This window comes from Opisthocomus hoazin, chromosome 1 (genome assembly GCF_030867145.1).
Source record: "Opisthocomus hoazin isolate bOpiHoa1 chromosome 1, bOpiHoa1.hap1, whole genome shotgun sequence".
Lineage (NCBI taxonomy): Eukaryota > Metazoa > Chordata > Aves > Opisthocomiformes > Opisthocomidae > Opisthocomus > Opisthocomus hoazin.
Genome location: NC_134414.1, coordinates 79,647,382 through 79,674,711, shown reverse-complemented (window position 1 = coordinate 79,674,711; position 27,330 = coordinate 79,647,382). Strand labels below are relative to the sequence as shown.

At 42.7% G+C, this 27,330-nt stretch overlaps 1 protein-coding gene across 5 annotated transcripts in view; it reads left to right on the top strand.

Moving 5' to 3' along the window:
* The first annotated feature begins 18,534 nt into the window (after positions 1–18,534).
* The window catches only part of HERC2 (HECT and RLD domain containing E3 ubiquitin protein ligase 2), a 120,085-nt gene continuing 111,289 nt past the window's right edge, over positions 18,535–27,330 (top strand). For 3 of the 5 annotated variants that reach the window (XM_075427308.1, XM_075427316.1, XM_075427324.1), the window contains exons 1-2: positions 18,565–18,645; positions 19,466–19,582. In XM_075427308.1, coding sequence (XP_075283423.1) covers positions 19,511–19,582 — 72 coding nt within the window. In that variant the 5' untranslated portion in view covers positions 18,565–18,645; positions 19,466–19,510. Of the gene's footprint in view, positions 18,646–18,858; positions 18,955–19,465; positions 19,583–27,330 lie in introns of those variants that run through there. The other 2 variants (XM_075427328.1, XM_075427336.1) reach the window with 2 other exon arrangements.

Genomic DNA, 27,330 nt, shown 5'->3' with positions numbered 1-27,330 from the left:
TTGATGTTCTTCAGTTCAGTGGGAAAAGCAGCAAGAATGAGTAGTTACTAGTTAGAAAGGGATGTATTTCTCTGATTTTCTTTAGCAGTGGTGATGACCTGCTGGAGCAAACTCCCAAGGCAAGCAACAGAAGACCTGGTCAAGGAGCACCACCCATGAGCTGCCGAGTAAAGGAAGGGGAGCCAGGTGTGACAGCAGGGCAGGTCAGGGCAGTGACTTCCCTGACAAGGGGTGCAGTCCCATAGTAGGGTGAGTGTAACCAAGTTCATCCAACAGTCCAGATCACTGGACAAGCCCATAGTGGTGAGTGAGGTTTGAGGTCAAGCCTAGAAGTCAAGACAAGTCAGAGTCTGGATCATTAGGGTACATGACAGGCACGGTGGAGCTGGCATGTAGCTTAGGCAGAGACCAAGAGCAAGAGTCTCATCTTAAAAGCACCTCTTGAGAGAAGAGGGGTGGCCCACCACCATGATTCTTACAGTTCTGATTCAAGGTTGGACAGCTGCACTACAGATTAGCCCAGAGCCCAAGAAGCCAATCCCCCGCTGGGGAAGGATACACTTGGTCCCCTGACAGACCTTTGTCTCTTGATGGCTTCATGTCTAGTCTGGGTGCATATTTTACGCCATCTGTATTTGATGCCAAAAGCATAAATTTCTACAGCTTATGCCATACTGAAGAATGGACTAGATGATGTAATAATTCTGAAATTAAGGTCTACGGTTGTATGCATAAGAAATTTTCAGAAGTTACATTAATTTAAGATGTGGAATACAACACTGTAGGACTTGATCAGAAAACATGTGGTGAAGAAGAACCATTGTATCTGGCCAGCTTTTCTTGTTTACGTATGCAAGCGGGTAGTATGGTAATTACAGCCAGAGTTTCCTTTTCTTGGTCCTTAATTGCACTGAAGTACTTTAATTTATGTAATGTTAGAATGTGCAGTGTTAGGCCAGTAGTTCATTGCCATATCTCGGTTGGTGTCACTCCTTCTTGCTCCATCATTTTCAGTAGCTGTGTTCTCACAGACTGCAGCACCCGAGGCGCTCGATCCCACCTCCCAGTATTCTGGCCGCTTCATGGCTCCCCTGAAATGCCAGCAAGCGTCTCCCTTCAGCCTCTGCTGCAGAGAAGCCCACTGCCCCCGGAGCCTCTCCCACTGTGCGAAGGAGCACTCAGCCCCCCGGCGCGTGTGTCTTCCAGGCTGCTCTCACACAGCATTTATTTGGCCCGTTGGCCATGCTCCAGGCCGTTGGGTCTTCGCTCTTGACAGACTCAGCTGCATCATGTGACACTGTCTCTGAGCCAGGGCCCGGGCTAGTCCAGCATCCCTTAAATTATATAAACAGGCCTTTGATAAAGAGGCAAAAGTGGCCGTACTTGAATTCCAGGAAACATATGGCTGTGACCCTTTCTAATAAAAATGCACAAGGTGAGCATTTCAGCTGCTCTTTTTGCATAGAAAGGCAGAAGACCTCTTGTGCAAGAAAGACATTGAATCAACCACTCACATGGGGTCCTAGTCACCACACCTCTTATGTGCTTGAAGCCAAGGAATGCCTTGATGATTATAGCAGAAATATCCTGTTTTCATCGTGACAGGAGGTCTCTCTGATATCCTAGAAATTAACAGGTCTTTTGCAATGTATATTTATTTAGTGCATTTTTTTAACTGCTGCAGTGTAATGCCACTTCTAAATATATGTGTAGAGTACTGGAAGTAAGGATCTAATTATCTGTAAGGCACCCAGCCAGCGCTGCAGCTCCTAAAATCCTTCTCCTGTCCCATAACGGTAGGGCGGATAAAAATCACCCTCTCCTGTCCTTGATCTTCACAACGTCCTGGGCATGGCGAAATGGACGAGTTCCCAAAACCACAAAGCTGTTAACCCTAATTGCTCTACAGTTTCAAATGCAACGGTTGCATAAATGTTTGGCTCTTCTCCCAGGCATTGATCCTTTACTCCAATAAGCCTATTCTAGAACAGGAGAGGGGTTTTTCAAGTTCATTCAAATCATCTGAGATTCTTGCAATATTTTTACACACTGAGATAACAGGGTTTGCTTAAAACTTCTAGCAGTCCAGATGTGGTCTCAGCTTTAGCCATCTGGTTGCTGCAACTCGGAAATTTTAAATTGATTTTTGTCAAAGTACTCTGGAGGTCATTCATCTGCTTACGCGGTATTCTGTAAATCCTGGTGAATATTTTTAGCAATCTAAGTAATTTATGAAAGGTACTGTTCAAAATATGCAACAATAAATAAAATTGTTCCAGACGTAGCCATGACACAGCAGTACAGTAGAACAGAAAATGTTTGCAGAGTTTGAAAGATGTTACTTGTGAAGGCAGAGTCTGTACCATCTCATCCCAGTGGATACTGGTCAAACAGATGGCTACCAACCTGCTTTTCCTTCAGAAGTTTTGGCCCGTGCTGTTTAGTTAAAATATGAAATTTTCCATTAGTGCCACTCTGATTATTGCTGTACTGGGACTGCTTTGCTGTACTTTCCTTAACCTTGTTGGTTAAGGACAACTTGTTGGTTATGACATGCTTGCATGACATTGGCTTCCGAATGTATTTCAAAATAAGTGTTTACATTAATGTTCATAACACAGACAGAAGCCAGGAATATAACTTTAGTTCAGAACTGCACCAAACTAAAAAAATCAAACAAAAATTGGCTCATATATTAGTACTGAAGTCCACCACATATTATTATACAGTATAGTGATGAAAATAGTAAAGAATGTGCGGTCTATACGGCATGCTAATAGTCTTGAGTGAAACACCGAAAATCAGGACTGCTCAAGAGCTGCTATCTTTAACTTACAGGATGAATTCTTGAGATGGCTCTGCAAGATGCTTTCATTATAAATAGCACTGATCAGTGAAATAAATGGATAGTTCGTTACCTTATTTACCAGCTGGGTTGTTACTGGAGACTAAATGTAGACTATTTGCAATTTCTTTTCATGTCCAGGATGGGTGTTTCAAGACAACACCTAGGCTGCTGCTGAGACCTAAATCTGAATGTAATATTTGCATAACAGGCAAAAATGTCTTATAGTGCAAAATCATACTTACTCTCTATCACCAGCACAATTCTGAAACAAGACTCTGAAAAGCTAAACAGCAGAGCTGAATTAATAGACTCATAGAATCATACAGTCTTTTAGGTTGGAGGACACCTTCAAGATCATTGAGTCCAACCATTAACCTAACACTGCCAAGTCCCACTAAACCATGTCTCTAAGCTCCGCAATCAAAATCTTCCCTGATGCAACTTCAGGCCATTGCCTCTCGTCCTATCACTAGTTACTTGGGAGAAGAGACCAACACCTGCCTCACTACAACCTCCTTCCAGGTAGTTGTAGAGAGCAATAAGGTCAGCCTCCTCTGCTGCAGACTGAACAGCCCCAGCTCCCTCAGCCACTCCTCGTAAGACTTGTTCTCCAGACCCTCACCAGCCTCGTTGCCCTTCTCTGGACACGCTCCAGCACCTCAATGTCCTTCTTGTAGTCAGGGGCCCAAAACTGAACACAGTACTCCAGGTGCAGCCTCACCAGTGCCGAGTACAGGGGCACGATCACCTCCTTGCTCCTGCTGGCCACACTATTCCTGATACAAGGCAGGATGCCGTTGGCCTTCTTGGCCACCTGGGCACACTGCTGGCTCATGGTCACCGTAACCAGCACACCCAGGCCCTTTTCTGCCAGGCAGCCTTCCAGCCACTCCTCCCCAAGCCTGTAGCGTTGCATGGGGTTGTTGTGACCCAGGTACAGGACCCGGCACTTGGCCTTGCTGAATCTCATACAGTTGGCCTCGGCCCGTCAATCCAGCCTGTCCAGATCCCTCTGCAGAGCCTTCCTACCCTCAAGCACATTGACACTCCCACTCAGCTTGGTGTCATCTGCAAACTTACTGAGGGAGCACTCAATCCCCTCATCCAGATCATTGATAAAGATGTTAAATAAGACCAGACCCAAAACTGAGCCCTGGGAAACACCACTTGTGACCGGCCGCCAGCTGGATTTAACTCCATACACCACCACCCTCTGCACTTGGCCATTCAGCCAGTTCTTTATCCAGCAAAGAGTACACTCATCCAAACCATGGGCAGCCAGTTTCTCCAGGAGGATACTGTGGGGAACAGTGTCAAAGGCCTTACTAAAGTCCAGGTAGACAACATCCACAGCCTTTCCCTCATCCACTAGGCAGGTCACCTGGTCATAGAAGGCGATCAGGTTGGTCAAGCAGAACCTGCCTTTCATGAACCCATGCTGGCTGGGCCTGATCACCTTGTTGTCCCCTATGTGCTGCATGATGGCACTCAAGATGATCTGCTCCATAACCTTCCCCGGCACCGAGGTCAGGCTGCCAGGCCTGTAGTTCCCTGGATCCTCCTTCTGGCCCTTCTTGTAAATGGGTGTTACACTGGTGATCCTCCAGTCATCCGGGACCTCTGCTGTCAGCCAGGACTGCTCATAGATGATGGAGAGTGGCTTGGCCAGCTCCTCCACCAGCTCCCTCAGTGCCCTTGAGTGGATCCCATCTGGCCCCATAGACTTGTGTGTGTGTGAGTGGCATAGCAGGTCACTGACCTTTTCCCCTTGGATTCTGGGGTTTCCTTCTGCTCCTCATCCCTGTCCTCTTGCTCAGGGGCGTGGGTGTCTGGAGAACAATTTCCCTTATTGTTAAAGACGGAGGCAAAGAAGGCATTAAGTACCTCAGCCTTTTCCTCATCCTTTGTCACTATGTTTCTCCCCGCATCTAATAGAGGATGAAGATTCTCCTTTGCCCTCTTTTTGTTGCTAATGTATTTATAGAAACGTTTTTTATTGTCTTTTATGGCAGTAGCCAGGCTAAGTTCTAGCTAGGCTTTGGCTCTTCGAACTTTCTCCCTGCATAACCTCATGATATCCTTGCAGTTCCCCTGAGTGGCCTGCCCCTTCTTCCAAAGGACATAAACTCTCCTTTTTTTCCTGAGTCCCAGCCAAAGCTCTGTTCAGCCAGGCTGGTCTTCTTCCCCGCCTGCTCGTCTTTCGGCACATGGGGACAGCCTGCTCCTGTGCCTTTAAGATTTCCTCCTTGAAGAGTGCAAAGCAATTCTCATCAGCAGAGTTACCTGTTTTGTACTTTTCCCATTATTATTATTCTTTATTTTGTTTAGTAATATTTTAGACATGAGAAAATTAGTGACGAGTTAATTTTTATTGCAGTTACATGATGGACATTTAATGCTTTAAGGGTCAGACTCTAACTTAATTTAGCTCAGTAGCGGCCCTTTCCAGCTAAAGTAATCTAACAAGACTGTCATGTAGGTTTAATATCAGGCGTTACATGCCAATGCAGTAAGGCAAAGGATCACTTAGAGTCTATCCGAATCATCTGTGTGATCACTGTAATCTAAAATACATCCAATTTACCAAAATGTAGTCTAGTAATAAATACAGAAGCAGCTGTAACTGGGACTAAAATGATTTCCTTCTTTTGTATTAGATCAGTGAAATATTTGTTATATTGATGCCCTCATTGGTACTAAAATGCCACTTGACCAGTCAGCAGTCAGCAAGCCTTTGTTACGTGCAGAGGAATTAGTGATGTGTTAGCTACTGAAATGATAGCTGTTTGTGTGTAAATGCAAGTCTGAAGAACTTCTGCCCATGTGTAGTTTTGACCACTCCAAGTATCATCTATGAAGCCACTTCTGACGCTTACATTAGTTAGTTGGAGGTCTGTTTGCTGCTGATCTTATAAAGCGCTAAGGGGTTGTCTAATTTTGGCTCCATCAGCCTCTGTCAGGGAAGCCAACTTGCAGTTAAGACAGTGTGCCACTCTTCCACAGAAAAGCAAAAGATCCTAAAATCGACTTCAAATATGTTTATGCAAAATGTTGAAGACAATTAAAACTTACACTAATTTCTGAGTGTATGAAAAATCTGCCCAAATACATATAGCCATGTATGCGCAGCATCTCTGGGCTTACTATACTTACAGGCAGGGGACTGACACAGTGGTGAGGATGTTACCTCAGCACTGTCTTTAATACGGCGGACGATCTGCAAAAGGTGAAAAATTAGGGCATGAGTTGGTTGATGTGCAGCAACATTTGCATGGGCAGGCCTTTTTAGCTCTTCCCTTTTGTTTCCAACCCAATTTGCCTTCACTCAATGACAGCCAAGTTTTATCTCATCTACTCTGCTCTGTGGAGTGTTTCTGCTTCTAGTGACATTGCTGCATTAAATGGTGGAGGAACTCCCTGAGCTTTGTAAAAAGACCTAAAGGGCTTTTTAGACTGTGTCCTGAATAACTCCTGTAACTGGTACCCAGAAGGAAAGATAGAAGCAAATTATTATTAATTAACCAGTTAATGAATAATGAAAATAGACATCAGACACTTCTCTTTGCAGCCTACTTTTGCAACCAAAGAGTGAACGAAGTAAGAAAGCAGAAGACTCCAGATAGCAACCTGCCCTAACACCCCAATCCAGTGTGGTTTCACACCAGGGTTACATGTCAGAATGTGCTGATGCAACTTGTAAAACAGAGATTTCTGGAGCTTCTCCTCAGTGCTGGAGAATCAGCACGAGAGAAGAATCTCACTGCAGAACAGTGTTCAGTAAAAGGTACCTCCCAGTGAATGTCACGTCGGCTTGAAGGTCTGAAAAAAATGATGACCTGTGGCTACAGGCTTAAAGGATGTGCTTTTCCCTAGCAGGTTCCCAAGTGGATTGAGTAACTGTTTTGTTAAGTATATTGTCATCTTATATTTTGGAATTAATTTTTTCCTAACTTGCGTTTTATGTACATGTGAAACACTTCATCCTAGCTTGTTATTTTACTATTAAACAATGAAAACTTAATATGACAAAAAGCATTGCATTTGTATTGCTATTTTCGCTCTGGTGGCTTAGGTTAATAAATTTTTTTAAACTTGGGTAGCATAATTCTTGCTGAAAAACTATTCTGATACTTCAAAGAAGTTGTAGTGATAATTTTGAACTAGCATTTTCTGAACAGAGAGCTCTACTGTCAAAACAACACATTAAATGCAAACCAAATCCAGTCTGCAATTTCCTGGGAGCAAGCCAGCTATGACATAACATAACATAACATAACATAACATAACATAACATAACATAACATAACATAACATAACATAACATAACATAACATAACATAACATAACATAACATAACTTGAGTGAACGGAGTTACTTTATTATCAGAATTGATTTTAGAAATGGGATCAGAGTCCTGTGACGTTCCTTTGCAATAAATACATTATTGCATATTTTTCTTAAAGACCGTTGAAAGAGCCAGGACAAGATGTTACTCTCAGCACCATCAGCGTAAGTCCATTCTTTCAGCCTTATTGTCTTGCTGTAGAATTCACTTCACTGCGTCTCTTTACTGTGTGGGGAGTGGAGAGATGCCTGTACTTATAAGCGCAATTCCTCCGTCCTGCTTTAGGGTGCAATGAGGCGCATTTGAGGCGCCTATCCCTTGTCACTGGCGCTAGAAATAGTCCAAAGGACTAGCTTGGAATGGATGATACTATCCAAAATGAATCCTACCTGTATTTTAGAATCGTGTAAGTGGAAGGAGAATTGAGGGTCACTGATTATAATAAAAATAAAAATAGCATGTTTCTAGAGGAATATTTCTGATATTTTTATGTTTTGGATGTATCAACCTGGTGACACCCCTCCAAATACATCTAGTTTATGCCACTGTAAATCAGTTATATCTGATCTACTCTACATCAAACTTTGTGTCTGCAGTTGTATTGCCCAGGCAAGAAGTAAATACAGCTGCAGATTTCAAATATGACTGGAGCTGTCTGTCCTCAAAACAGGAAGGAAGCTTTTATGATATGTGTAACTCATAAAAATAAAGGGATCTTTTTACCTATGAAATGTTGATCATTAATAACATACTAATAAGCAACTTCATTAATATCAGCCTCAGAACTAGTTCATCATAAATGTAACAGGCCGTGAAACTAGATTTACCTCTTGGCTCTGGTTTCAAATGTAGTATATTAGCTTCAAAGCCAGCTCAGATTTTCTCAGGTTCTCTTGAGGCTATGTTAATAAATAACAGTATCAGAGAGAGAAGAGAATCAGAAGCAACTGTAAAGAATTTAAAATGCTGTCAGTAATCGAGAGGGTTGATGGTATGAGCAACAAAGGCTAAAAACTTTAAAAAGCACTGGTGTCTCAAATGCATTACATTGAAAGTCAAAGTCCACGTGGGGCAGAATTAGGAGCAGGAATCCATGTGGTGGTGGAGGAAGACATGCATTTAGTGTTCTGAAATGCATGTGTATACAGAGCCAAAAGTGCACACAATTACTAGGGGCCATTGTGTGAGTGGCAGGGATCCTGTAGAAGAAGGACCCTGCACTTCTTTGTGATAAAGCTGGAGTCTTACCAGTACAGCATAGACATCACAGCTTTCTGTCATAGTGGAGCAGTCAGTCAACCTTATAGCAAAGGTTTCATGAATGTTTGTTAAAATCTTACATACTGTCTGTAAATGGAGCAGTAATTTGAAATTCGTACAGGAGATTCATAGCAGCTTATTTCTCAATGTTGCAATTTTCCAGGCTCCAATTTTCTTCAAAGGATTATGAACAAGACAGGACAAAAAAGACATCCAAGGTCTAATTTTTCAAATACCGATAACTGTTATGTTGAAATGACACGGCATAGAGACAAATCTGTGATCTAGTTGAGAGAGGACACAAAACTGTGGCTCTGAAGAAAGCATTAAAAGATGGGGCCAACTGCTATATAGCATTTAGTGGTGTAAATACTCTTGTACTGATAGCAGAAAAGATAACAGGTACGAATACTTTTGGTTGGAACAGTTTATTGTGCTTGCATACCGCAAAATCAACAGAAGACTAGTGCCGGAACAAGCTGAAGCACTCACTGTCTTGGTAGATTGTTTTCCTTCCTGTTTGAACTAATTAGTTCATTTTAGATCACTAACATTGCTGGCATCCCCTCCCTAAACTTTAAGGGCACAATATACACCAGCATGTCTGATATATCACATGATTCTCCCTTGAGGATAAAACAGTTTCTGAAATTGTAGTACGTGGGGTGGGGACTGGCAAAACAGAAAAGATGCAAAAAGCTCCCTTTAGACATGGGCATGTTGGAGAAATGCAGCGGAGATTCTCCACAACTGTTTTTACACATCTGTGGAAAGGGAGCTGTGCGCGGTTGCCCGATTCGTAAACCAAGGAGACTGATGGTGTTCTGGGCTGGTATTCATCTTACACTTTAAGGACAGACCTACCAATTTGTCTTGATTCCCTTCCCTCCTCCCCCTGCCTTGGCCAATATCCCTGGGCTTGTGCTTTGACCAACCTGCCCTTGACCTTTCTATTCCACTGCTAATGCCTCCCCCAACACCCTGCAGCAGGGACAAAACATGGCATAAGTCCAACACGTTCTAATTTTTTTTTTAAAGTAAGTTTCTTTTTTCTTATGAAGCATTTTTGTATGAAAGGATACCATATGGCTCTAGGTTAACAAATCCTTTATAGAAATAATGCTCCCCTTCCTGCTTAAACAAGTAAAGACTCCCGCCAGCGTTTCATAAAGTGTTTCCCTATATATTAAGCAACATATAAAAGCTGAAGTGTTTTTGGCCATCTTCCAGGCATTAGGAGAAACTCAATACTTCGTAGCTTCTAAATGGAAAGAATTAAAATTAGCATCATGCTTCCTTCTTATCTATTAAGAGATTTTTCTCATGCTTTGATTATTGGCTAAAGGATACTGTTTCCATCTCTGTCTCGTAAGGCTTCACCCTACTGCATCCACCTACCCAAACTAAAGGGCATGGATTTTTTTATTCCAGAGATCTAGTGGATTTAATGCTTTTCTCATTTTGCCAAATCATTTCCATTTTGTTTCTAAGTCTTCTGCAATGAGTTATGCTTTGCATAATAATTTAGGAAAAAAATGCAACATTCTTGTTTATTTGCTTAAACTTAAAATTCAAAATGTTCTTACTGCTAAAAGTGCCTACGGAACATCTCTCCATCATGTTAAGTGACTGTGAAGCATGTTGCATTGCCCATTGATGGGTTAATTTGTAAATGCTAGCTAGGCAACTACCCTCCTGTCAGATAGAATATATTCAAATACTGATAACCCATTTGCATGGTATTATGATGACACAGAATCATTCCGACCTCAATATATGGGTTAGTATAATAGTGCGGATATATTTAAATTTCCAGTGTAAAACCATGTTGATTTTTACTAGCCTTAGCATTGCCTTGATTTTTGGGTGGATTTTTGAATTATATCTTGATCATTTCACAAATCTAGTATTTGTAGGTCAACAGTTCTATGAACATAGCTTAGTACTGTAATATATCTTTAGACAGTATTATTAGCAAATCTTTGACAGAATATTCCTGTAATTGAAAAGGCCTTTTAAATGCAAACATTTTCTGCTTGGTTTTACGTTAATAATTGCATTTAATTTGAAAATTATAGAGAGCTTATGGAGGTTGCTTTTTGCAGTATATGGAGCATATGTATTTTCCATCTGAATTTCTGATGTATACCTTACTGTATACCAAATACGTTTAATTTCAACAGGTCTGTAATGGATATCTGAATATTTAGGGAGTGTTTATTTCCAAAATCGCCTGAAGATCTGTCTCGTGAGCATGCTTAAGGCCTTTCCAAAGCTACTTTGCAAGTCCGAGAACAACATCCATCTCTAACATTTTATGAAGTGATTATTTTGAATTGATAATTTAAAGAAATAACAGGAACAGCCACAGAGAATTCATTATTGTTGTTGAGTTCAGAGACGCAGCAAGAAATCAGATCAGACTGGTTTGGGCTGTAAAGTGAGAGTCCCTGGATAGAAACACTGGGGCTGGCCTGGGGGAAGCAAAACAGCCTTTCCTCTTTGTAATGGAAGCCGTAACCTGGAAAGCAAGCTTTTGGGGTTGTGTTTTTCTGGGATGCTAAAAACTAGCGTGGTTGGCAATGGATGGGTAAAATAAAGGATATACGAGGCTGAATTTCTGAGCTTAATGAAGTCGATGAAATCGTTACTCTTTGCTTTAACAAGGACAGGATTGACTGTAATTTTAAAAATAATTAACTATGCAAAATGTAATTAACAATGGATTCCAATTAGCTACCTGTGGAAACTGTGGCTTTATTGTGACAGTTTTTAGTTGCTCCATCCTTCTTTTTTGTTTTTCAGTTCTCTGTAGTCTGAATTGCTTTTCCAACACAACCTCTACAGTTGAGCTGTGTCAGCTGTGCAATATACTGTGATTCACACAAGACTTTGTGAAGAAAAATTGTCATAGGAGAAGAGCTTGTTGAAATTTTGGGAGTCAGCAATATTTGTCATGTAAAATCAGGGTAAAAAAAGCCAGGGAGGGGTTAATCTAATTCTGTTTAATGGAGGAACAATACAGTTTCCAAACTAGAACAGGTATGTACCACTGCCTATTAAAGGTAGAGGTGAAATCATGTTGGAAGTGCGGATGAATGTGAAGGATACGGGTTGGAGCAGAGATATATTAGAGAAAAAGATGAGAAGTAGCAGGGCTGTTACCACTGAAGGTGAGAAAGGAGCAGAAAGCCATGCACAGGTACAGAAGACCTTGTTTCATTGCCCTGAGAAAGCATGAGGAAAGAGGGTTAGGATATTGATTGGAAGAGGCTTGGGTTTTTGAACATGGAAGCTGATTCTTTTGTTTGGTTGTTCTTCTGCTTACATAAATAACATTTATTCAGTAATAAAAATGACTAGCAGAAAGTGCCATTGTGACTATTTAGAAATACTAGTTTGTGTGGGAAGGAGAACAATACTTTTATGTCCTTAGTCATTTTTTCCCCCTTTAGATAGCACTGGTGTGGCATAATAATATGTATTGACAGATTTGAACTGATGGCATTCTTTGCAAATAACATAATAAAGAAACAATGGGCCTCATCGTGAGCTTTTAATTGTATAAAACTTAAATTTTGGCCAACGGTTCAGTTCAGAGAGTATTAAAATAATAAAGGCTAATTGTAGAAATTTCTCACTTTCTTTAGGAAAGCCTTCATCACTGAGAAATAAGCCAGGAGATTCTTTGAGACTTGTTTTAAGCCCAGAGTGAACTGGATTTTGCATTTTGCGGACAATAATACACAAAGGCTTCCAAACTCAGTGGGAGAGCATAACACAAATGGCTCTTGAAAAAAATTACAAACAAAAAAGGCATTGTCTTGCAGTGAACAGTTAAGCACTGCTCTTACAGAGATGGTTTTGTGTTCCATTTGCGTGTATAACAATTATTGATATTCACTAATGAGAGAAAAAAATGCCCCACATTCCACTGCTGTTATAACTAGAATGGACTTCCTAGAGCTCACACATTTAAAATAATTATTAATTAGTAAAGATTTCATGCTTATACCCACAAGGCCTGCAGGTAGGCCTAGATACTATTTTATGTAAACATATACTTGCTCATTTTTGGTCCTTTTTGATTACAAAAAAAGTGCATTCTCACCACTTCTTTTTTGGCCTTTAAGGTTTTGCATTTAGTTACTTGAGAATGCAATTGCTTCAATTTTTGAGACTGATCTTGCCAATACTTGTGATCCCATTGTCACAAGTGAAATACAAAGAAATATGGTGCTGCCCAGATTGTCCTAAGATACTTCTCTTCCTTCTCCCTGTTCTACTTTAGATTACTGCGATGATAGTTTAATTTTATTCAACTACTGTCTGCTCTTCTCCTTAGGCCCGCCTGACAGTGCTACAAATTGGCACTGCACGGAGGGGAGGGCACCATCCATGAGACCGACCCTGCATTCTTCGGCCTCTCGTGGCTTACACAGCTCCTGCGTGCACCACCATCCTTCTCTTCCCCTACATCCTGCACCCCTACAGCGCCTCTTCTCTTGTAGAAGACACTGCGGCTCCTCCCCCACATTTAAAACAAAAGAGAGGTCTCCTGCTCAAGAGGCAGACATTTTTAGAGCACTCTGTATTGTTTGTAGATGTCCTAAGGGGTGGACCAGAAAATGGGACACCTTGGTTTCAGTGTGCCTTTCACTCTAATCTATTCACTTTTTGCTTTAATTTATAATAGTAATTTGACCATCTGCCAGAAGTGGATACATGTAAACTGACTGTGTCTGTCCACGGAAACTACATTTTTCCATGTCCAACCATTTCTCTGGAGGAAGCAAGACAGATGTGCATGGGATTTGGCAGACTTGCAGCGAAAGCAGAGAGCTGAAGTTACTTCCAACCCACTAGTGCTCTGCCCCGCAGCTCCTGAGGATGTTGGTGTCTCCAAGGCAGGAACATCAGATCAACTTAATGATTTTCTTGGGTGTAAAGTAGGTTACTTTAGCCAGCTGGGGCACAAAGGATGATGGCTGGAGAACTGATTACAAGATCATTTAACCTTGCTTTAAGATGGAAATACGCATCAGAAGAGTGGAGCACAACGCTTGGAGTGGTAACACCTCAACTGTTTAGTTTGAATTTGCCTTCCAAAATCTGTCAGACCTATACATCACCCTTATTACCTTGGTCAGTCTGAAGTGAAACAACATGCTGTTGTTACTTAAATAACATCAGAACTACAGATATTGATGGATTTAATACTGCAAATACTGTGTATAAACTCCAGGTTGCAGAGTCTTTGAATTTTCTGATTATTTGTAAAAATAGAATTATTTCTAATAATGTCATCAAAGTACTTATACATGTTGTTGTACCAGACATACTTTTCTCTCTGGAACATGTGGTGGGTGCATATTTTTAAAAATGAGAATGCCATTTGAGATTGTACTATGATATTACAGTGCATTTCAAATGCAAACGAAAATTATTCATCAGAAGCGACATCTAAATCTGGAAATACAAAATAATCCACAAATTCTTCAGAAGTATCTCTAGCTTTGAATTTCCATGGTTACTGCACCCAAATATGTTTTGATTTTTGCTGAAGCGAGTGTGTACCTGCTAATTGGGCTAGTGATTCAAGTCTAACAAGTTACCTAGTTATGCACTCTTCAAATTACTCACATCAAGAGTGCCAGCAAAAGGCTACTGCCATTGTTATTTAATAAAAATTTAAAAACTCTGAAATAAATGCAGGATGTCTATTCTTCTTGGAGAGTGAAACAAAAAATAGCAGTGGATGTTGCACATGCAAAGTATCTCATTTAGATCTGACTTGCAAATCACTTAAGCAAGCGGTAGGTACAATCAGCGGGCGCTGTGGTTTCCACCAAGTTTTACTAATTCCCTCTGAGCTGGGCTTCAAAAGTTGGGCTTCAGATCTGTTCCAGTGTTATTTTCTTATATTTCCAGTTTACCAGGTAAGAAGAGACGAAAGTATTTCCCATCCTGGTGCAGTAGCTCTTGGTCAGACATGGACTAGTCAGAATAGACACAACATGACAGGCATGACAAAACTTCCAGTCCTCTTATGTTAAACTTAAAGCTTTCAACATAGAATCATAGAATCATTAAGGTTGGAAAAGACCTCTACGATCATCAAGTCCAACCATCAAACCACCACCACCATGCCTGCTAAACCATGTCCTGAGGTGCTATATCTACACATTTTTTGAACACCTCCAGAGATGACTCCACCACTTCCCTGGGCAGCCTGTTCCAATGCCTGACGACTCTTTCAGTTAAGAAATTGTTCCTAATATCTAATCTAAACCTACCCTGACGAAACTTGAGGCCATTTCTTATCACCCTATTGCTAGTTACTTGGGAGAATTCGGGTGGACTTTTCAAGGAAAAACACTTTTCTTTTTGAAGGTTCCTATTTCAAGGTTTCAGGTAGTAACTTGAGGAAATTACAGAATCACAGAATAGTAGGGGTTGGAATGGACCACTGTGGGTCATCTAGTCCAAACCTCCTGCCGAAGCAGGGTCACCTACAGCAGGCTGCACAGGACCTTGTCCAGGTGGGTCTTGAATATCTCCAGAGAGGGAGACTCCACAACCTCCCTGGGCAGCCTGTTCCAGGGCTCCGTCACCCTCAGAGGGAAGAAGCTCTTCCTCATGTTCAGGTGGAACTTCCTGTGCTTCATTTTGTGCCCATTGCCCCTTGTCCTGTCACTGGGCACCACTGAAAAGAGTCTGGCCCCATCCTCCTGACACCCACCCTTGAGATACTTGTAAGCATATATTAGGTCCCCTCGCAGCCTTCTCCAGGCTAAACAAGCCCAGCTCCCTCAGCCTCTCTTCGTAGGAGAGATGCTCCAGTCCCCTCACCATCCTCGTAGCCCTCCGCTGGATTCTCTCCAGTAGCTCCTCGTCTTTCTTGAAGTGGGGAGCCCAGAACTGGACACAGTACTGCAGATGGGGCCTCCCTAGGGCAGAGTAGAGGGAAAGGAGAACCTCCCTCGACCTGCTGGCCACACTCTTCCTAATGCATCCCAGGATCCCATTTGCCTTCTCAGCAACCAAGGCACACTGCTGGCTCATGGCTAACCTGTCGTCCACCAGCACTCCGAAGTCCCTCTCCGCAGAGCTGCTCTCCAGCAGGTCTGCCCCAAGCCTGTACTGGTGCATGGGGTTGTTCTTCCCCAGGTGTAGGACCCTGCACTTGCCCTTGTTGAACTTCCTCAGGTCCCTCTCTGCCCAACTCTCCAGCCTGTCCAGGTCTTGCTGAATGGCAGCACAGCCTGCTGGTGTATCCACCACTCCTCCCAGTTTTGTGTCATCAGCAAACTTGCTGAGGGTACTCTCTATCCCTTCATCCAGGTCATTGATGAAGAAGTTAAACAAGACTGGGCCCAGTACTGACCCCTGAGGGACACCACTAGTTACAGGCCTCCAACTAGACTCAGCGCCGCTGATGAAAACCCTCTGAGCTCTGCCATTCAGCCAGTTCTCTATCCACTTCACCGACCACTCATCTAGCCCATACTTCCTGAGCTTCCCTAGGAGGATGTGATGGGAGACAGTGTCAAAAACCTTGCTGAAGTCGAGGTAGACAACATCCACGGCTCTCCCCTCATCTACCCAGCCAGTCATGCCATCGTAGAAAGCTATCAGATTGGTCAAGCATGATTTCCCCTTGGTGAATCCATGTTGACTACTCCTGATAACTTTCTTTTTCTGCACTTGCTTGATGATGACCTCTAGAATGAGCTGCTCCATCATCTTTCCCAGGATGGAGGTGAGGCTGACCGGCCTGTAGTTCCCTGGGTCCTCCTTCTTGCCCTTTTGAAGATTGGAGTGACATTGGCCTTTCTCCAGTCCTCAGGCACCTCTCCTGTCCTCCAGGACCTCTCAAAGATCACGGAGAGTGGCTCAGCAATGACATCCGCCAGCTCCCTCAGCACTCGTGGGTGCATTCCGTCGAGGCCCATGGATTTGTGGACATCCAGATTGCCTAAGTGATCTCTCACACAGTCCTCCTCGACCAAGGGAACGTCATCCTCTCTGTGGGCTGCTTCTCTTACCTCTGGGGCCTGGAATTCCTGAGGGCCTGCCTTGGCACTGAAGACTGAAGCAAAAAAGGCATTCAATAACTCTGCCTTCTCTGCATCCTCTGTCACCAGGACACCTACCTCATTCAGCAGCGGCCCCACATTGTTCCTAGTCTTCCATTTGCTGCTGATATACTTGAGGAAGCCATTCTTGTTGTCTTTGACATCCCTTGCCAGATTCAATTCCAGGTGGACCTTAGCCTTCCTCGTTGCATCCCTGCATGCTTTGAAAACATTCCTGTACTCTTCCCAAGTGGCCTGCCCCTCTTTCCACATTCCATGGACCTTTCTCTTCCACCTGATCTCCGCTAGAAGGTCTTTGTTCATCCATGCTGGTCTCTTGCCTCCTTTGCTAGATTTCTTTCTCAGGGGGATGCACCACTCCTGTGCATGGAAGAAGTGTTGTTTAAACAGCGACCAGCACTCTTGGACCCCCCTGCCTTCGAGAGCACTGGCCCATGGGATTCCTCCAAGTAGCTCCTTGAAGAGGCCAAAGTTAGCTCTCCTGAAGTCCAAGGTTTTGATCCTACTTAGCACCCTGCTTCCTCCACGCAGGATCCTGAAGTTCACCATTTCATGGTCACTGCAGTCGAGGCTACCTCCAACCTTTACATCCACATAATTGGTTATTTCCATCTTTTTATATAAGTTTTCAGGCACTTCAGAAATTTAGTACAGTATTTTACTTAAAGTGACTACTGCATCTTGATCCAAGAGAGGTCTGTGGTAAGCAACAAGCTAAGTGGTTAGGTCATGAGTGCACTCGTTACTTTGAAAATGAATCCAGGAGAATCACATTCACTGTGTTTTATTACTGTGCTTCTTAAGTAACAACAAAACGTTGTGTGCCTTTGCCTAAATACCAGCAAGTGGTCTCAGTTCTCTCAGTATTTCATTGACATTCAGCCTGCGGCTTCATGTTGGCTAAAGCAAATCATGGTCCCGCCTTTCAAGCTTTGCTCCTACCTCCCTAATTCCTTAGCTACTAGGGAATCATAGAATCACTAAATTGTTTGGGTTGGAAGGGACCTTCAAAGTTCATCTAGCCCAGCCCCCCTGCAGTGAGCAGAGACATCTTTAACTAGACCAGGTTGCTTAGAGTGCCATCCAAGTTGGCCTTGAATGTTTCCAGGGATGGGGCCTCTACCACCTCTCTGGGCAACCTGTTCCAGTGTTTCACCACTCTCACGGTAAAAAATTTCTTCCTTATATCCAGTCTAAATCTACCCTCTCTTAGTTTAAAGCCATTACCCCTTGTCTTGTTGCGACAAGCCATGCTGAAAATATTTTCCCCCTCTTTCCTACAGGCCCCCTTCAGGTACTCAAAGGCTGCTGTGAAGTCTCAGTCCCGTAGTTTAAGTATCATGAGAAACTTTACTTTTGTTTAATTTTAATTTCATACAACTGATACATTTCATCACGCTCAACAAACTTATGCCGAAAGGCAAGCATCCGCCTCACTCAGCCGGCCACGTGTGCCTCCAGGCCTGCCGGGCACCGGGCAGCCACCGACTCCACCCCGGCACCCTCCTGCCCTCGGCCGAGCCGCATCACTTTCCCGCTTCCAGCCTCGACTCCCTCAGGCCGTTGCTGCCATTGTGTTTGCCTCCGGACCACTCATTGCCGGCCTTTCTGCTCCGAAAAATTTTAAAAGCTTTTTTTAGAAATGACTTAACGGCGCAGTTCTCAGGTGGTCCCTCAAGCGACTTTAAAAAAAAACAAACCCAAACGCTCCTTTTTTACTCTCTGCGCCCTACCTAAAAGGAGACTTTGTTTTTTGCTACTACGGGTTCGACCGCGGGGCCCCCGCCCCCGCCGCCCCTCACGCCGCTGCCCCTCCGCCACGGCCCGCTCCGGGACAGGATGTCCCGCCTCCCCGTCCTCTCCTGATTGGCCCGGACCTCCGCTGGCGTACTGAGGGCTGAGCCGCGAATTGGCCGAGTTTCCCCCGTCTCCAGTACCGAGACCGGCGAGCGGCTCCGCCGGCGGAGGGGCGGGCGAGGGAAGGAGGGGGGAGGATTACCGGGGCCGAGCGGGCGGCGGTAGAGCGAGGCGAGGCGAGGCGAGGCGAGGCGAGGGCAAGGACCCGCCACCGCCGCCGTCGTCGCGGCCGGTCGGTGAGTGCGAGGCAGCCTAGCGCGCGCCCTGACGCCTCCATCTGGCTCGGCGGGGAGAGGGGGAGACAGAGGGCGGGAGCGGCCCCGCCCCCACCCCATGGAGCTGGCCGCGGGGGGGGGGGGGTGCGCGGGCGCGCTCGGCCTCAGTCTGGCGGCGCGGGGAAAGGGGCCTCCCCTCTCGGCCGGGGACCAGCGCGGGAGGGGCGGGGCGGCGCAGCCCACCGCGCCGTGTGCAGCGACCCCCGCCCGGGCGGGGCCTTCTCTCTCCCCCGGTCCCCGGTCCGGGCGGCCGCCGCCCGCTGCGCCGAGGTGGGTGGCGGCGGCTGGGGGCCGTAACGGGTGGTGACAGCGGGCCGTAAGGGCGGGGTTGTGTGTGCGCGCTCCTGGGCGAGGGGGTCTTGCGGCGAGGGGGAAGCCCGCGGGCCTCGGCTGCCGCCGGGGTGGGGGGGTGCGGGTGGGCCTCGTAATCGCTTTATGTCGGGCCTGCGGCTTGCGTAATCTGCGATCAATTATTTATTTCATGCACCGCGTACGGGTCTGAGGGGCAGCGTTAGGCCGCTGGTGCTGCTGAGTGCAGCGGAGGGGAGGCTTCCTTCCGCGGGTGCCGTGGGGAAGGGATGTGGGGGGTTATTTCGGGGTTGAGACAGTGCTCTGGACGCGTCTTCCTCTCCCTCTGCGATTTTGGGGGATGTGAACGAAGGAGGCCCTTATTCACGGTTAATTTTTAAAAATCAAGTGGAAGCCACCCTAGTCTGAGCAAAAACAACCTCGAGTGGTTTATTTCATGTGCTAGGTTGATGTATTTCTCATTCTGTGGCAGGTTGGGCTGCTCAGCCAGCCTGGAGAGAAGCCTGGAGAAGGAGACATGTCTTCTGAACCTTTTTGTCTGGCTGCTCAGGCTAGGTTCGACTCCAAATGGTTGAAGACAGACTTACAGGTAAGGAGTTAGATGGTTGTGTTGTATCGTGACCTGTCAGGTGCAGAGCAAGGATGCTTTTAGTCCAAGTAGCTGACAAACAGAAGACTGCAGCATTGCTCTTGAGATAGACCTGTAGAGTTTTTTGAGTGTGCTGGTTTAAAATTGATCTCGAAGAAACACTGACTTACTTTGAGCTGCAAATAAATCTGTATTGTCAGTCCAGTCCCTTCTGCTTAGAAACAAACTGGACTACATATGTATGTTATCTTTGCAGAGTGTCAGAGCACATAGCTGAGTATGTAGCATTACTGCTAGAACTATAAATCCTTCATTTAGGCTGTTGCTAAACTTCTTGCCTCCATATGGGCTAGCGGTTTTAATGCACAAGAGAAATTGAGAAGTGATGGAAATCTAATTTATATTTTGAAGAATTCAGATTAGCTTTTACTGTAGTTGCGTGTATAACAGGTATCAGCTTCCTTTAAATTTTGTTCTCTTTGAAGGGAGTTAGTTTTTTGTGAAAGATACGTACTTGAAACGGAACTTGTCGAAATGTGGTGGTCTTTGGTGAAAGTTTTTTGTTTTGGAAGATGATCTGTTCATTTATCAAGGTTGCGTGATACAGGGATGAGGATACTATCATGTTTTCCCGATTCAGGTTTGAAAATTAAGTGGAAAATATAGAGAAGGGGAGTGATTTGGGTCAGTTACGTTTGTTTCGGATGAAATGCATAACTAGAGTAAGTCCTCGTCCATCTGCTTCCTTCCCCCAGATGTTGCATATAGATACCGTACTTTAAATAACCTTTCGAAGTTCCTGCTCAGAACTCTGAAATTCTTGTTAGGATGGGTCAGCCAGTGTTATTCCCTTGTTATAGATTAATAATAAGAATAAAAAAAAAAATTAAAATTGCATCCTGAGTGACTTTACCCAAAATTACCTGCTGATAGTCTGAATCCTTGAGTTCAGCTGTTCTTGTGGTTTTTCCCCATGCGGTTGTGATTCAGAAGCAGCCTTTCTCCAATATTTTACATCAAACAAGCTAAATTGGAATCAGAATTGACAGATATATCCTTAAAGGTTACATTATTTAGTAGGTCTTGTATGTAAACACTATGAAATGACAGGGCTTGCTCTTGATTTGGCTAGGTTAGCTCTATTTTCATCTTTTATTCTTACCAAAGTAAAAGTTTTGATCCAAAGTTAGATGCTTTGGCTGAAGTGGTAAATAAACATAGTAGAAACCAGTTTGAAGATAACCGTATTAAGAAATACAGAAATATTTTTGTGTTGCCTGGAGGCTGGCTTCCAATTACAAATATGTTACTTCAATGATTGTAGAATAGAGGAAAATTTAGCTGAAAAAGTGGCAATCTTTGTAACAGCTGCTCACTATGCCTGTTTTTTTTTTCTGTATTATATGGGGTGAAAAATGTGACTGTTCATGTGATTTGTCAGATTTTTTCCTCTCATTTGTAGTGCCTTTTTTTCTACATCCTCTTTTTCTGTTTATGTAAACTTCTGACAGGAGGGTTTCAGTTGCCATCCAAACTTTAAGGATTATTTTCAGCTGAGTGTGTATAAATGCAATGAAATATTTGTCTTTTATGAGACTGTTGTGTAGTTAATGTGTTGTAATAATTTCTTTTACTAATAAAAATCTTAATTTGTAACAAATTTCCATGAATAAGCTCTTTTAGAAATAAGAGTTCTTTATGAGTAATAACAAGTTAGACTCTAATTGCCAGGGTGCTCCCTTTGTTTTCTTCCAATCATGCTGTAGTCAAAATAATGAGATTAATGAAAGAAAAGAACAATAATCATTTGTGATCTGCTGGACGCAAACATCGCCTCTCTGGAATCTGAATAGTAGCCAGGCCTCCTGGGTATAATCTAGTATTCTTATTAGGTTAACTGTTTTTGGTGTTACACAAGTCCTCATCACAGAAGTCTGTCTGGATGTATGTATTCAGTAATTCTAAAAAATGTGCACGTGAATCTTGAATTGCTCCTTTTCAATGTATTAAATGGCAGTCTTTTGTCAAGTAAAGGGGTTTTAGGCTTTGAGGACTTTTTCTGTTGCATGATTGGCTATTTTAGCTACTGGTTGACGAGCATGACCTAGCAGCATGCGAAATTTCTTTATAGGTATAAATCCTGTCACTCTAAGTACTGTGTGTACTGAATATGCTCATTTCCTAGCAGGTGTGTTTTTAATGGCAACTGTAGAAGGGCCTTATTGGCGTTCAAGAGACTGTCAACAGGAATTGAAAAGATGAGCATAGTACCTAGAAGAGATTGGAAGAAAGATACACTAATTTACGTGAATTAATCAACCTGACTGTGAATTATTGTTTAGAATTAGACCCTGAAACTCTTCACTTTGCAGCTAGGTTTTAAACTTTTCACTGTACAGCAGTCCAAGAGCGGGTAGGTGAAAGTCCTTGGATAAACAGAATTTTACTGGAGAATTCTCACCTTAGGAGACATACAGAGACTGATTATTTTTTAAAACTAACTTTTTTGTTTTTAAATGAAATTCTTTGCTGCTGCAAAATTTGGGAAGTATAGCTAGAATTCGAAGTGAAATATTTGATTTGTTGGGCTAGTAGTCTCCAAAGTCTGACTTACCTTTTTTTTTGTTTGTTTTTTTGTTTGTTTGTTTGCCACTGATACCAGAGAGTTAGATCTTTAGATTTGATGGCTGTGGTGGTTATTGTGGATTAAGCCAGTGAAATCTCTCTGAAAATCATCAGATTCTTTTTTGCTTTAGCTCAAGACGATGTTGCATTAATAGTGTAATACATGATACTGTAATACTGTATGCATTAGTAAGACTATAATATAGTGGTATTAATATATTAAGAAAAGAATGACCATAGATTTTAGTATGGATTGTGTTGAATCACCTGCATGCATCACTGTTCCAGCTGGCATCCAGGCCAAATTTAAATGGTATTATTCAGTTTTGGGATGTTAGTGTTAAGAGACAAAGCCAGGGTGAGGTAGCATGTTATTACTGTTCTTAAGAGAGTATCAAAGACACAAGCCCATTTGTAACAGCAGTGAGCCTCTAGCCTGCAGCTTTAACTGGTGTGAAATGTTAATGGACCTGTATCTTGACAATAGATTTTTTTTCTTATATTGATTTATCTGAAACTAATCAAGATTATAAGAAGCCAAAATGCTCTACAAAGACCCAAGTGTACCCCATAACTATTCCATGTCTTTTTACTATCTTTGTAATTCATTGAGCTATTATTGTATGATTTACAGTTGCTAGTTTAATTTTGAACTGATTAGAAACATTTGTTTTAATAAAAATCTAAGTTTCCTACTGGAGCAAAACTAAGATACTCTGTGTTGTTTGTAAAAACACAGACTGTTATAGCAGCTGAAAAATTAGGACAGTTCAGCTCAATATGAGGTAACATCAGTAGTACAACATGTAAGAAGTTGTCATATCAATAACCATCAGTAGTACAATATGTTCTCATATATCAATATGTATGACATCACCATTGAGAAAATAATCCTATGAAGTTATAAAACAAGTGGATTTCAGTACAGGCCACTTTCTTCGTGGGTCATGTTTAGTGTTGTTGCTAGAAAGATTAGTGTATCGCTTAAATTAACGGTTTATTTTTTTAGATTTGAATGAATACATTTAAAAGCACCTACCTATTTATGTGTATTACTAGTAGAAACCATCACATTTATAGCAAAATCTGCGTGTAATGGGAGATTGTGTTTTAATGGCTGTTTCTAAGGAAGACATCCTTTTTTTTAAAAAGGGAAGTGTAAAAAAAAATGTACAAACGGAAGGGAAGATTAAAATTGTTTACTTAAACCTAGATACCCAGTTTGCTGCATCAAACTGTACTTAAAATAATTCTGGTTAAAGAGATGTAGTGTACTACTAATTTAAAACCTTATGCAGAGAACTTTAATTAGTGATGGCTGAATAATGAAAAACTGGAATGCTGTCAGCTAACAGGATGCATGTGTCTGTTTGGTGTTTATCAGTCTGCTTATTCTGGATCCTGCGGAGAGCTATTGTGCTTAATAGCAGGGATTAGAGGTGAAAAACTTTCATTTTCCTATAGTCTGGAAAAAAACTTTAGGCAACAGTCAAAACAGTCAAGGTGCGGGAGCTTCTACAAGAGGAATGTGGTGCATTTTTATCAGTTTTCATTGGGTGCATGGTTGGCAGGCTATTTCTGTCGTCTTCTTTTGCTACAGAGATGAGAGTGAGCTTTTTAAAATGAAGCAGCCAACTGTAAGAGTTACGTTTGTCTGAAATGTTTTTACCTTCCCTTCGAAGTTAAATTCAGATTTTGATTTTCATGAAAATACCACTCTTCTAGCATCTAGATCAGTGTCTTTACTTGTAAGAAGATGATGTGAGTAAAGTACATCTTGACTATTAAAACCAAGAAGATAGTGAAAGTTGCTTTTTCTATTTTGTTGATTTCCTGTTAATGTTCTTCTTGGTTTTGTTTTTTCTGGTCAAAGAAGTGAAGGGCTAGTGGAAGTTCTCATAGCATACTGTAAATAAGAACTCCTACATTTTTAAAGGAAGTGAAGTTTGCAATAGGGAGTTTTTAATTTATTTAAAGAATGAAGTAATGCTGTTCCTCAAAATAAGTGATTTCCATAGGGAGGGGATGAGTGCCATATATGGAATTATAGGTTAGAGAAATTACATTTATGTTTATGCAAATATTTGGGCTCAAACAGAACTACTGTTCTACAAATGGAGAAAGTTAGAGAATTTCTAAGTTTGAGGGATTTGCATAATTTTTCTTTGCATATGACCATTAACTGTTAATCAACTCTTGCAACAAATGGAAGATAGGTAGACTGTTACTATGGGGACATTTCTAGTTTAACCCCAAATCTGTTGAAGTAATGTGGGACTGCTGAACTTTCTGTCTTTGCTGTCAGAGCTCTAGAGCAGTATGTTTAAATCTAATGATGTTTCACTGTGCTTTACATAGGTGTGATAAGCAGCTGTGGTTTCAGGGCATGCTTCAGCAGGGAAGGAAGGAAGCTAGGACAAAATACTGAAGAAGATTACAATGAAAAAGGAAGCAAATTGAATGGATTCCAAAAAGCACAAACAGCAGAGGGGCTTGGGAAAGGACTTACTGTTCTGTGATTTTCTTCACCATTATTGGGCTGAAAAAGTGTGGGTTTATTTTTTTCAATCTATTTCTAAAGAAAAAGATTTTTAATGTGGTCTTTAAAATACAGCCAGTGGCTAATGCAGAGGTAACTGAGTGGAAGAACAGATGCTCTCCCCTTCCTGCCGGCTGGCAATTTCGAGGTGAAGAATATTTAAGTAGCTTATATTTTAAATCCATATTGACATTTTGTGATTATGAAGTCACTTTCTTGAGTTTCCAGTGCAGTTATAAAATCAGAAATCCTCCCTGGGTCAATCCTTGTCCTTTTGTATCATTTTCTTTTCCTGGCTTCATTTTTCTTAAGCTTGAGTTAACTTTTATGGAGGCTTCTGTGCTTTCTGCAGGAAACATGATCTGCTGTACCGAATGGAGTAAGCTTTGTCTTGACTTTAGAACAGAAGCACAGCAGCTGATTATTCTGAGAATAACTTACTAAAAGCAAAATTGTAGTGGTGCTTTGAGAATTCTCAGAAGTTTATCTGGTTATGGTTGCAAGGTTTAATTTTCTTGAAATTTAAGGAAATGTTAATCCCAATGCCTTGTTCTCTAACGTTGATAGGGATGGACAGGAATTTCACTGCCAGCCCTGTTGGAGGATGGCAACAGCATATGCCAGCAACCAAACTAGATATCCCTTTGACTTAATTAAATGTTGTACCAGCCTGAATAAATTATGGTTTAACTCAGGGATAAGATTAGCAAAAGATTAGGGTGGAAGCTGCCCAGTCTACAGTACAGTAGAAGTTCACTTTGAAGTCTGCTTAGCCCCTTGCTTTTTTAGCTTGGGGCAAGTGAGCAGGGCTGAGACTTAGGTCTATGTGAGAGGTAAGAATCTGGTGAGATACATGCCTTGAAAGTGCAGAAAGCAAGACATGGCCTAGGAATGAGAATGTGTGAAATGGTGGAAGTGGCTTGGGGTTTGTAAAGGTGAGGTGCGTAGGAGAGGAGGATATGTGGCTGTGGTCTTATCTGAGAGGAGGTCAGGAGATGTTGTGGGAGGAACAAGGGGGATTTTGGGCACTTGATTTGGCGGAATGAGTAGGAGGATTAAGAACACGGGCCAAGGTTGTAAGGCAATGGAGAGTGGTGATGGTACACGGAGGTGCTGTTGTCTCAGTCTTGGGAAGGCAGCATGTAAGTGGTGGGGCAAGCAGGGACTTGGGGTCCTTGTGGAGTTTTTACAGAGTGTACATCTCTGGCACTTGTTGCCAGTTGCAGAAGTTAAGTGAAAACTTAATTATTCTTAATTTGTTAACTTATGGAGTTCATCGCTTTAAACATTCACAAATGAAGTTACTAAATTATTAGAGGGAAAGATGTCCAATGAAGACACCGAATATGTTTTTCTTCTTGCACTGCACCATCAATTGCCTTGTGAACTTTCTTCAAAGAACTGAGTGGAAGAAGAGCCACATTTTTGAAAAATAGTAATATTTTTTTGAAAATAGAAACCAAAGAGAGAGATGTTTGTCAGATTTGTTCACAACAAAGTTCTAGTTCTTCCGTCTCAGCACTTGGATATGTTGATAGACTCCTTGCAAATTACTGAATGCAAAAGTATTGGTGGGAGCCAAATAAGAAAGCAGCATGTGCTTGTGCTGGCTAAGATGGGCTTAAAACACTGTAGGAAGAAAGAAAAGCAGGATTGTGTAGTCAAAGCATGTATTTGACTTTTCTACCATACAGTTGACTTACTGTTATCTTCAGTTGCTAGTTGCACAGAGTCACAAATGGTTGAGGTGGGAAGGCACCTCTGTAGGTCATCTGGTCCAACTCCCCTGATCAAGCACGGCCACGTAGAGCCAGTTGCCCAGGACAGTGTCTGAATAGCTTTTGAATATCTCCAAGAATGGAGGCTCCACAACCTCCCTGGGCATTTTGTGCCGGTGCTTGGTTACCCTCACAGTGAAAAAGTTTCTTTCCCGTTGTGTTCAGCCTCAGTTTGCAACAAAGAACCACAAGGTTGCTCTCTCATTCCTCCCCAGTGGGGTGGGGGGGGAGAATCAGAAAGAAAAGGCAAAACTCGTGGGTTGTGATAAAAACGGTTTGACAGAGCAGCAAAGAGAGAAGGAAATAACAAGAAGAGTACTGAAAAAAAGAATATACAGCATGCAGTGTTCTCACCACCCAATGCACACCTTGGTCCTGAGCAGCAAATCCCCTTCCTTCAGCCAGCTCCCCCTGACGTCACATGATATAGAACATCCCATTTGACTGGCTAGTTTGGGTCACCCCACCCAGCTTCTTGTGAGAATTAACCTTATCACTGCTGAGCCCAGGACACTGATGTTCAGAGGGAACCTCCTGCATTTCAGTTTGTGCCTGTTGCCTCTGGGTGTGCCACTGGGAACCACTGAGCAATGCCTGGCTCCATCTCCTTTACACCTTCACTTCAGATATTTATATACAGTGATGAGTTCCCCACTTGAGCCTTCGCTTCTCAAGGCTAAACAGTCCCAGCTCTCTCAGCCTTTCCTTACAGGGGAGATGTTCCAGTCTCTTAATCATATTCATGGGCCTTCGCTGGACTCTCTCCAGTGTGTCCATGTCCCTTTTGCACTGGGGAACCCAGAACT